This window comes from Furipterus horrens, unplaced genomic scaffold, assembly GCF_987537825.1.
Source record: "Furipterus horrens unplaced genomic scaffold, mFurHor1.1.pri manual_scaffold_1, whole genome shotgun sequence".
Taxonomy (NCBI): Eukaryota; Metazoa; Chordata; class Mammalia; order Chiroptera; family Furipteridae; genus Furipterus; species Furipterus horrens.
This window is the reverse complement of record NW_028327171.1, coordinates 45,258,432-45,269,665: the sequence shown is the minus strand read 5'-3', so window position 1 is coordinate 45,269,665 and position 11,234 is coordinate 45,258,432. Positions and strand designations below refer to the sequence as shown.

At 58.1% G+C, this 11,234-nt stretch overlaps 1 protein-coding gene across 1 annotated transcript; it reads right to left on the bottom strand.

Moving 5' to 3' along the window:
- Positions 1-596: 596 nt before the first annotated feature.
- Positions 597-9,271, bottom strand: CHRD (chordin). The gene is made up of 23 exons (XM_090274981.1): positions 9,021-9,271; positions 8,691-8,794; positions 8,077-8,206; positions 7,792-7,920; positions 7,600-7,699; positions 7,399-7,486; positions 6,895-7,036; positions 6,641-6,781; positions 6,475-6,557; positions 6,251-6,398; positions 5,986-6,092; positions 5,742-5,861; positions 4,954-5,110; positions 4,406-4,626; positions 3,827-3,940; positions 3,228-3,500; positions 3,056-3,149; positions 2,885-2,941; positions 2,511-2,614; positions 1,949-2,051; positions 1,330-1,484; positions 1,072-1,171; positions 597-723 (listed from the first exon to the last, which is right to left on the bottom strand). The coding sequence occupies exons 1-23, from the start codon at positions 9,166-9,168 to the stop codon at positions 668-670; spliced, it is 2,874 nt and encodes a 957-aa protein (XP_090131107.1). The 5' UTR covers positions 9,169-9,271; the 3' UTR covers positions 597-667.
- Between the last annotated feature and the right edge of the window lie 1,963 nt (positions 9,272-11,234).

The following is an 11,234-nucleotide window of genomic DNA, read 5'->3' as shown; positions in this document are numbered from 1 at the left end:
GCCTTCGTTCTGGAGGCTCTAGTCCACATCAGAGACAGTCCCAAGCTTCTCTGTGGAATCCGAGCATGCCAACCAGTTGCTGTGCTGTCCTGCTTCCTCTCCAGGACTCTTCCCACCCACCAAGGGTCAAAGCAAAACCCCTGGAGCTAGAGTTCAGCTCTCCCCTTTACCCTCAGACCCTTCTCCACTGGGGCCCACTCAGGTCCTTGGCCACACAAAAAATAAACAAAAACAAAAACAAAAGAAAACAACCTTTAGCTCAAAGACCGAAAAAAAAAATTTTAATAAATACAAAAATCTTCAATAATGACTCTGCTCAGCTCAGGGGCAGCAGGAGTGAAGTGGGGGGACCCTTGGTGCTGAGTGAGGATAAATTAAAAATCCCAACAAGCCAGTGACATTATGTACAGAAGGAAAGGGGTCGGGCTTCCAAGGCAGAGGCCAGAGGGTAACTTGGCAGGAGTTGGAGTGGACATGGGCTTGGTCTGCCCTGGCTGCCCCTCCCCCCTGTGGAGTTGTGGTTCCCAGAGGTAGTGGGGGAGGGAGAAGAGGCAGAAAAGAGGAGCCAAAGGCACTGAGTTTCCCACAGGACAATGTAGGGTCCCTGGGCATTCCTTCCCCCAGGTCAAGTCCCATCCTCTTGGTCATTCGGCCTTCCGGTTGCTCCCTAGGAGCCCTCAGCTTCTTTCTCCAGCTCTGGCACTGTCCTAGTCTCTGCAGCTGCTGGAGACAGAGGGAGTGAACATTGGAGGAGAGAGGGGAAAGGAGGTGGCACAGAGAACCTAGCCGAGAACCTCTGTTCTGGTCCCAGAAAGGGCAGTATTTTCTAAGCAAGCCAGAACATACCAGCAGTATAGCCTTAATCTAGTAGCCTAATTCCTCTGAGCTTCAGAAATCTCACTTGCAAAGAAAAGATTACCAGTAACAAGTCCACAAGGCTGCTGTGAGGGGAGAATGGAACAGCAGTTGTGAGGCAGAGGGCACTGTTTCTGGCACACGGCAGGTGCTCCCTTCCCTCCTCAGCATCCCACAGTCAGCCCACAGCTGCTGCCCCTGGGGCTCCTCACTTACACCGTCGGGGTGTGCAGTGGGAGCAGCAGCGACTCTCCTTCCCTGGGCCGCAGGACAGTGGCAGCGAACAGTCATCCCGCTCACAGTGGGGCACCCCTGCCTGGTGCAGGACAGAGCAGATCCTAAGGGGCCCCAGAAGCACTGGGGCACAGTAGCCTTCAGCCTCTTCAGGGAAGCCTGCCCTCCCTGGGAAGGTCCCTCTACTCCAGGGTAGGCCTCTAATGCCCGCCTTACACAAGACCCCCACTCCCTACTTACCCCACATCTGCAGGTGATGCAACTCATCTCCCCAAAGGGGGGCACTGAGGGGTGCCAGCTCTGGCTCTCTGGAAACCACTGCCCTGCAAAACGGCAGCCCCGGGGCCCATCGGCCTGCATGGGGTCCCCCAACTGGGGATGGGCCCCTGGCCCCACTGTTGGAAGGGAGAATAGGAGGGAAGGAGGGAGAGGTCAGTAGATATGAGCTCTGTGAGGGCCACCAAGGTTTTATTTGTCTTTGAATCTCCAGCACCTAGCAGTTTCTGGTACTTAGTATGTGATAAATTTGGATGGGTGGATGGATGGATGGATGGATGGATGGATGGGTGGGTGGATAGACGGATGGATGGATGGATGGATGGATGGATGGATGGATGGATGGATGGATGGATGGATAGATGGGGGCAGAAATTGGAATCCATCATAGCCCACTAATACATGCACATGTTTCTACTTTGTTTAGAACCCTGGCTCCAGACTAGGCACACAGTAGTGCTCAGTAAATGCTGAATTAGCTGAGAAGTCCCTTCCATCCACCCTCACTATGTATCCCCTCACCCAGGACAAGGCAGTGAAGGGCCCTATCTGCCCAAGAGGCCTCAGTGCCCACCCCCCTCACCTGGACACTGTTTGCAGCAGTCTGTGGGGTTGGCGCGGACAGGCTGGGCACAGGCCAGCCGGGGACACTGCACCTTCTCACAGTGCACTTCTCCAGTGTCCCCCTGTAGGGATCCATTGTGTGAGGGGTGTCAGGAAGGAGGGGGAGCACATAAGCCTCCTGCTTCCTCCCTCTCCTTCCACATACCTCAAATAATATATCCATGGCCTTTTACTCAGAGGCCCTGGGACAGTGCTTTATATACCTGAACTAAATCCTCTTTCTAGCCCTGCAAGGTAGGTGCTATCATCTGCTTATCAGAGAGGAAAGTGTGGCTCAGGAAGGTACAGGAAGAGGGTGGGGTTGCATGGAGCAAGTCAGCTGGCAGAGCCAGAATTCACACCAGCTCAGCCCTTGTCCTTCTCCCATAGGAAGTCAACTCTCAAAGCCAAAGGACTGTTCTTATATTATTTTGATCCTTGAGCCCTCCTCACCTAGGCTGGGCTTTCCTCTCCTGGCAGCCCCTCCCCATCTCCACAGACCCACCTGGGTTATAGCACTGGAGAAGGTTAAGCAGCCATACCTTGCAGGTGCAGACAGCACACTTAATTAAGCCAAAAGGGGGCACGACAGGATGCCACCGGGTGCCCGCTGCCCGCCAGCTCCGGTCACCATCAAAATAGCAACCTGGTAGGGGACAGTGCCCAGCTCCCATTAGTACTGAGCTCATTGGCTGAATCCAAAGCCAAGACGAGTCTTAGACCAACCCCACACCACCTAACCCCAGGGCCCATTCATGGGCCAGTAACTCTGATGTAGCCCACCAGGTGTCACTGGAACCTGTGTCCCTCAACCTTCACTGCCACCCACATATACGCTCACCCTCTTGTCCCCCTCTTGGTCCCACTCAACAGCTCCTCTTGGTTCCCCACCCCGGCTCATACACTGCCAGCTCACCCTCTCCAGGGTCCCTGCTCCTCAGCAGCCCTGACAGGTCTCTGACATCTTGTTTCTCTGTGGGCCAAAGAAATAGTGAAGGCAGAAGGCGGCCCCCTCCTTCCCTCCCTAGAGGCCTCATCCCCCATGGTGGAGCCTCCATGACCCTCACCACCCCTGCATGGCACTCACCAGGGCACACAGGGCAGCACTGGTCCGGCACCTGCACTGGGCTCAGGCAACTGAGTGGTGGGCACACCACAGGGTCACAAATCACAGTGCGTCTCTGCAGGGAGAGGCAGGAGGTTGACTGGAACCCTTGCCCCAGAATCCAGGCCCCAGTGCCCTCTTCTGGGCCTCCTACCTGGCAGGTGCAGAGTGAGCAGAGCGGGTCGTAGTTAGGTGCCCAGCGAGCCCCATGGGGGCGCTGCTGCCCCTCGAAAAAGCAGGTGTTGGGGTCTCGGGCTCTCCAGGGGCCACCAGGTTTGACAGGCACTGGGGCATCAGGGCTGAGCACAGCAGGCAATGCAGGCAGTACAGCTGCCTCCACATCCGAAGCGCCAGGCTTCTGAGCCCCCTGGGCCCCAGCCTCAGCCAGGCGCAGGCCACCCACTTCACATTGGTTGGTGATGTGCACCTGGGAGGACAGGTGGGCTGAGGCAGCGCCCAGGTTCCCCCTTGCATCTCTACCAGAAGCGGCCAGCCCACCAGGCAGAGACACCTCATCCCCAGTGCCCCTGTGCCCCAGGAGGACGCTATTAGCCACAGCAATCATTCTGGCTGCCAGGGACAGGATAGTGTGCTGCCACACTTGTTTTTCATGTACCTTGTATGGCTTCATCCTCCCAAGCAGCAGAGAAATGTGACACTACCACCCCAAGGGCTTAGAGAGAGCAAGTGACACAGAGGCACACAATGCCAACCCAACTGACCCACCCCCACAGGCCCATACTGCCTGCCTACCTGCCCTCGAAGCTCCCCTTGGGGGTTCCCCTTGGTGGTGATCAGCAGGGAGGCAGTGCCCTGCTCCAGGTGCTGCAGCAGCTCAGGCTCCAGGTCCTTCACCACACCCTGGGCCTGTGAGTAGACAGAATAAGAGATGGGAACAAGGCATTCTAGGGCTGAGCCTTCCATTCCCAATTTGCTGATGAAGAAACTAAGACCCAGGGAGGTTAAATAAGGTCTCCAGGGTAGCAAAGCCCACTAGCAATGATATGGAGCTCAGACACCCAGTCTCTCTGACACAAAGTCCATGGCAGCCCACCCCACTTCAGGGAACTTGGTCATCCCAACTACTCCTCTGGAGGCCAGGATATTACATACTATCCAAGGGATTCCACCAGAGAAGAATGTAGGAAAAAGAATGAATAACAATAAAAGACTGGGTCTGAGTCACAGCCAGATCTGTCTGACTCCCAAGCCCATGCTGGCTCTGCCATACAGACAGCCTGCTCTCTGCGTGCGAGCACATGCACACACACACAGTCCTTTATGCTAAAAAGAAGATACTTTCCAAGCTGACTTTCACCATCGCATCCTTACCTCTGGGCCATAGAATCCCCTCAGCAGCCGCCGGGGCCCTGGCATCCCAGGGGGACCGAGGAGGTGAGCAGTAACAGTGCCCTGTTCTGAGCCACCAAGCCCAGCCAGCAGCACTTCATAATGCAGGTGACAGTGGGTATCCAGGGACAGCCAGGCATGCCCTGCTGCCTGACTCTGCACAGGGGGCAACACCAGGGCTCCTGCCAGGGGCACGGGCAGTGCTGGATCCAGACAGAGGAGAGGTGACAGATGAGAAGGTGGCCTAGAGCAGCTACGCAATGCCAGCATTGCCCATGACCCCCAATACAGACTCCATGAGCTGGCAGACACTGTCCAGGGATGGGGAAGCAGCAATTTTTAGACCATGGCAACAGGGAGGGTCTCCTGGAAAGGCCACCCTTTACATCCCCACTTGTACATCTCATATGCAAACTTAGAGCTCAAGCAGAGAATGACACACCAGGCTCTGGCCCTCTGGCACCACCCTCACATGCTTGAGTCACCGATTAGAAGACAGCAAAAGGCAGGCAGACCCTTGGGGTACTCACTGTCATGGCGGGCGCTATGCCCACTGTAGGGCAGGGCAGCCACATGCCCCCGCAACTCTCCATCTGGGAAGTCCTTGGTGGCCACGTTCAGGAACAGTTCATTCTGCAGCAGCATATGAGCCCCTCGGGCACCCAGTCCAAGGCAGACACCCACAACCTAGGGGTCATGGAAGGGTGAGTCCTAGCTACAGCTTGCCAAATCCCTGGTGAACCCCTGCTCAGCTTTCACACAAACCCAAGATTCTGAAGCCTTTCCATGTTGTGCCCCCACTACCTCCACACATACTTCAACAACACCAGTAACACTGAATAAGAACTTTGCAGGTCCTGGCTGATATGGCTTAGTGGATTGATTGCTGGCCTCTGAACCAAAAGGTTGCAGGTTCAATTCCTGGTCAGGGCACATGCTTGGCCAGATGCCCAGTTGGGGGCATGCCCAATGTTTCTCTCTTTCTCCCTCCCTTTAAATCAAATCTTTAAAACAAAGAGACAAGAAAAAGAACCTTGCAGGCCCAGGTTCAAGTCCCTTTGCTGCCACTCCTTCCTATGTAACAACCCTGAGTGGTTAACCTCTCTGATCCTTCATTTCATCAACACTAAAATGGGTACTCTTAGAGCCAAAAATAATATAAGTAAGGTAACCAGTGTAGTAGGTGGCACACAGAAAGGCTCAATAAGTGGCAGCCATTGCTCTCAGAATTATTATATGATCTTCTGCAACTGGTCTCCCTGACATTGACAGCCATGGCATATGGGCCCTGTGGCCCAGCTCTGCCCGCAGTACTCACCGTGTGTCCCCCCAGCTGAAGTCCAGCCATGTGGCATAGGACAGTGCGCTGGTCCCTCCGCTGAGGTTTGGTCTCCAACGTCATGGCCACCACCTCACTGCCAGTACCTACCACTTGCACCTGATGGGAAGGGTTGGGAAGGGCAAACTGGAGTGACAGAGAAGGCCTGGGGCCTAAACTACTGCAGGCCAAAGCTCCACCCCACCCTACTGCCCTCCCACCTCCTACAGCCCCTGACTCTTACCTGATAGGTTAGGGAGCCGTTTCTTAGCAATGTAAAGCTGGCTGAGCCAGCTGCACCAGTCTGAACTGGGATCAGGGCATCAGCCCCACAAAGGACACTTTGTAGGACTGCAGAGGGACAAGACATGTGAAGGCAGGCTGGCCTTATGGCCGTTCACACTCCCAGCCCCCAGGATTCCTCCCATATCCACCCTGGCCATGCTCTGGCATTTATCTGTCCCTCTCAGTTGTGTGTGCCCAGGGTGCCAGACTCCACCCTGCCTCACCATCGCAGCTCTGCCTGGCAGCAATTTGTCCACTGATACGCAGCCCTGGCCCATCTGCCCTCTCCAGGGCTATCTGCAGTTCCCCCAGCACCAGCCAGTCCATCTCCTGGGCTGTCAGGTTGGGCAGCACCTCAGCAAAGCCTGGTTCCTAGGGACAGAGCAGAGTATGGTGGGTGCAGCAAGAGGCCAGAGCAGGTGGTAGCAAAAGCCAGACTTTTACTCACCTGGGCTGAGGCATTGGCCTGGAGCTCTCGTAATAGCTGCCCCTGGTATAGAATCTGGAGCTGCAAGGGAACCTGGGCTGGTCCTGCAATGAAGGTATGTGTGGACACCTCTGAGTGTGTGGGCACCCCCTGCCCTCCTCACACACCCTCCCCATATCCCACTTACCGCCACTCCTGGATTCCAGCAGCCCACGGAAGAGCAGCAAAAAATGCAAGGAATCCTCTGTGTCACTGAGAGTGAGTAGGATGATGCCCCCTATACCCTGCTGTGGGGTGCCTTCCAGGGTGAGGATGGCACTGAAGGTCTCTGGCGGGGGGAGGACCATGAGAGCCCATCAGAAGATCCCCTGCTTAGCCCACCCCATTCCTGGGGACAGAGAAGACAGAACTTCGTGCCCAGCATCTGTGAGCTCCCCTAACCTGCAGCCAGGGCCCGGTGCCGGATGAGAGGCCCCCAGACCTCCCCTGAAGGATGAGTGGGTGTTACAAGGGCCACATGTAACTGTTCTGCCCGAAGGAGCCGCAGAGACAACCTAGGCACTGCTCGCCACACCCCGCAGACCTGGAGCAGAGAGGCAAGACAACCCTAATCAGACAGTATGCAGGACGGGCCAGCTAAGAGGCCCAGCTCTGATGAAGAAGGAATGTGGGAAGGAGCCCCCAGGCCCTCCTAGGAAGCTTAATAAGGAACGCTGGATCCAGATGCTGGTGTCCAAATCCTGGCTCCACCTCTTACTAGCTGTGTGACCTTGAGCAAATCACATTCTGCTGTGCCTCGATTCCCTCATCTGTAAAATGGTCATATAACGTCATTGCCTTCCCCCTGCTGGACTATCGTGAGGACCAAAGGAGGCGAGGCAGACAGAGCACACTCTCAGCACAGTGCCCAAACCGGATAAACACTCATACATGGCATCATCTCACCAGGCCATCTTGGTTAGGGGCCGCAGGGTGTTCAAAAAGGACGCTGCCAGTGGAGTCGGAGAAGCGGATTCGGGTTAGACGGTTGAGCCTGGGAATGAGGGTAAGGGTGAGCACAGACTTTGAGCCTGGGCCCCTCCAGCCTCTCCCAAATCTCCCGCCCCAGCGCCCAGCCCATTCTCCTCCCTCCTCCCCCTTTCTCACAGCCGGTAGGAGATGGAGAAACGCAGGCTAGAGCGCAGCAGTATCACTCGGGCCCGTGCCACGGCCTGCGACCTCGGCCCTGTCAGCAGCGCCACAAAGTCTGCGAGGGGAGGAAGATGTCCGTAGTATCGTCACCCGCTGTGGCGGCCAGGCCAAAACCACGACCCCAGTCTTGGCGCGGTCGCTGCCTACCCATGTGGCCATCTCCCCGCGCCCGGTCCTCAGCGCCCGGCTCCCCGTGGTCGCTGTAGCTGCGGTGCTCTGGGTCCCGTGGATACTCGAAGGCGAGACCTGTGGGCTGCCTCTCGGGACCGCTGCGCTCTGCGTCAGGGGTGGGGGACACGAGTTTCAGCGGGATACTGGGAAGGCCGATTGGCTGCTCCACCCTCTATATCTGCTCCATCCGCCCCATACTCGGGGCTCAGGATCAAGTACCCCAGCCCTGCCTCCCTCCTCTCACCAAGGATCGGGCCCTACCCTGGGGGCAGGTTTGGCAGCAGTGTCCGGGCAGCTGGCGCGGCTGTCCGCAGGACAGGGTTGGGCACTCCGGTTTAATGTTCTTGCAGCTGACCTTGCCGGGGCCCCTGGCGCGGCGACCCCACTGAGGCTGCTCGCAGAAAAGACAGGAAAACTGAGTGCAAGGCGCCAGTCAGTAAGACCCAACGAGCGGGGTTGGGGGTGGGGGATAGTCAGAGACCAAGGCGAGGTGGTCCGACGGAGACAGACCACTCTGCTACTCACAAGCTGCGGGACCCTAGACAAGTTACTTAAGCTCTCCGGGCCTTGGGGACCCCGTCTGAAAAGTGGAGGTAAAACAGTAACTATCTAGGAGGGTTGTGCTAGGAGTTACTAAGTGAGAGAGAGATGAAATGGAGCTGGCGAAGAGCCTGACACATAGTGGGTGATCAATAATAGCCAATACCTGAGACTTGAAGGGCGGGATTCCTCCCCCAGTCCTCCACCAAGAAAATATCCTAAATATCTGCAAGCTCGCTTCTCTCTCTTCAGCAGCTCGAGTCCAATCCGATGTCCCAGGACCCCAGCACTCCCCCACCCGCGAGGGCCCTGGGGCAGGCGTACAGTCCACTCACCGTCTCGCAGGCGCACAGCACGCAGCGCATCACCCCGAAGGGCTCCCCCAGGTCTGGGTGCCACGTCTCGTCCAAGGCATAGACCTTCCCGCCGAAGGAGCAGCCTGCGGGGATGGGCTTGGCTGGCAGCTGCGGTCCCGCTCCTGGCGTGTGCCAGCCCTGGGCGCTGCCGGCGGGCCCTGGGTCCCTGGGCACCAAGAGCCTCGCGGTCCCCGTCCAACTCTAGGCCACCCGCCGCGCCAAACCACCTGCGCCCGCGCCCCCTCCGGGAGGGCAAGGACTTGCCCCAAGCCAACTCTCCTCTCGCACCTCCCCGGGGCTCCCACCTACCTGCCGCTCCCCGAATAGGCAGCGGCTCCTTCTCGGGCCGAATGGGTAGCGCGGGGGGCTCGGGGCCGGCACCGCGGGCCGGCCGGGGGCCGAGCAGCAGCAGCCCGAGGAGCAGCAGCGGGGCCGGCGGGGCCGAGAGGCTCGGCATGACGCGAACGGGACAGCTGGGGAGGCGGGAGGGAGGAGGGAGCAGGAGAGGGAGGAGGGAGGTAGGAGGAGGGCCGGGCCGGGGGCGGTACGGCGGGAGGGGGCCCGGGCCAGGGCCCGGGCAATGCGAGGGACTCGTCGGACAGCCGCGGAGTAGGCGCGGGGCCAGGCGGGAGGAGCGGCCAGGAGGAGCGCGGGCGGTCGGGCGCTGACCTGGGCCGTACAAGGCTCTAGTGCCCTGGGCGCTGGCTCTGGCCCGCTTTATGCCCCGCGCTCCTCACCCCGGCCGGGGGGCCTCCTCCTCAGCAAACGGGGCGGCAGCGGCGGTGGCTCGGCGAGGGGCCGGGCTGAGCCCCGGGGGTCCGGCCCAGCAGCCGCAGCCCGGATCGCGAGTGGGGGAGGGGAGGGAGGGGCTGGGACCGGGCAGGGGAGGAGGGAGGGGCTGGAGTGGAAGGGGGAGCGGAGGGGGTAGGGGGAGAGGAAGGACCAGGGGGCGCGAAGAGGGGAGGAGAAGCAGGTCTGGAGCCCCACCGCCCCCCCCCCCTTCGCGGCGACCACGGGGTGGCTGAACCAGGCAGGAGGTGCGTGTCCGGTCCAGGATGTGAGCCCCAGGCCAGGGAGGGGCAAAGGCTAGGCCTGAGGCCTGGGCCAGCCACCAGGCTAGGATTCAATTCCTGCGGGAAGGATGAACACTTGTCTTTAAGGATGACACCGTGCAGGGAAGGCCAGTCAACGGATCTGTTCCTGACTCTGGGCTCACAGCACCTCTCAAACTCCACCGCACCCATATTCACTGCCTAGCACGTGTCCCTACTTCTTCTCTGAGGTCTACCCTCATTCTACCGTTCACCAGGACAGTCACTTAGCCAGAAACAGACTGTGTCCTATCTGGTGACAGTGTTCCCCTCCTTACTGTGTAACCTATTCTCAAGCCCATCCAACCATCATTGTCCCCAGCCCGACATGCTTTCTCACCCTCTTCCTTCACCCAGGGGACCTTCAGCTTCTCCACTGGACCTCAGCCTCCTCCGTCTTGGTTTCCACGTCATGACAGCCTTTCTGTCCCCTCCCACCCCCACACACCATCCCAACCATCTCAGCACCCTCCTTCCTAATCTTGGGAGGCATCTCATCCGGCTGAAACGGAGAATTCCAGGATCTAGGCCATACTCCTTAGCAAACAGTCCCATTCTGGGGAGGAGGAAAAGGAGAGCCTGAGGAAGAACTGGGGCATTGGGGGTGCAGGTGGGAACAAGTCCAGGCCAGGAAGCCCTGAGGACAGAGGTTGTGGGGAGACTGGAATTGAGGGGAAAGCACAGGACCTAGAGCCAGAGCCAAGCCAGGAGGAGCTATTTGGGGGGTTAGGAGGAGAGGTTCAGCAGCTGTCTTTCCTAAGACGGGGGGACACATGGGCCTGGTTATACCTCTTGTCACATATGGAATGGTAGGAGATGGATGAGGGAGAAAGACAGGGCAAGCAAAGGAGGACAGAGGCAGAGATAAGTGGGCTTAGCTATCTGAGCCAGTGGGCCCCAGCAGAGGAGCACCTGAGCCCAATGCACACACGCCTCACCATGCAGTCCTTTCAGACTGTCCTAACCCTTTTCAAAGAACACTGACCCCTGGCAGGGTCATTCTCTAATACAGGCAATACCCACGTTCCCATTCAGAAAGGGGATATAAAACATGACCCCCTAGAGGTTATAGGGGAGAAAAGCAGGAAAGCAAGAGTCTTATTGGATTTCAATAGCAGGTGTGGTATCCAGGCAAAAGAAGTTTGGCCAGTCAGAAACTGAAAACAAAAATGTCCTTCTAGATTCCTCCTGGAAAAAAACTGTCCCCCTCCCATCTCCTCTCCAACCAGGTCTAAGGTTGCCCATTTCCTAGAGAAAAAAAAATCCTCCAGGTGGTGTGTGTGGGTGGAGGAGCTGGGCTCTGCTAATAAACCATGGTCCAGGCAGGGGCTCCAGGTCCAGTGAGGGTGGGAAGAGAAGGCGTCACTTCCGGGGGCCCTCACCAGTGTCTGGTGGCTCCCTGCTGTCTGATTGGGCAGAAGTGGCCCGAGCA

Excerpts from the sequence above, each read along its gene's own strand:
- CHRD (XM_090274981.1), bottom strand. The coding sequence starts at position 9,168 with ATGCCGAGCCTCTCGGCCCCGCCGGCCCCGCTGCTGCTCCTCGGGCTG. Across the intron at positions 8,207-8,690 it reads TGCTGTGCGCCTGCGAGACG|CCTCAGTGGGGTCGCCGCGC; the intron begins GTGAGTGGACTG and ends TTCTGCGAGCAG. Across the intron at positions 1,485-1,948 it reads CTGCTGCAAACAGTGTCCAG|TGGGGCCAGGGGCCCATCCC; the intron begins GTGAGGGGGGTG and ends CCCTTCCAACAG.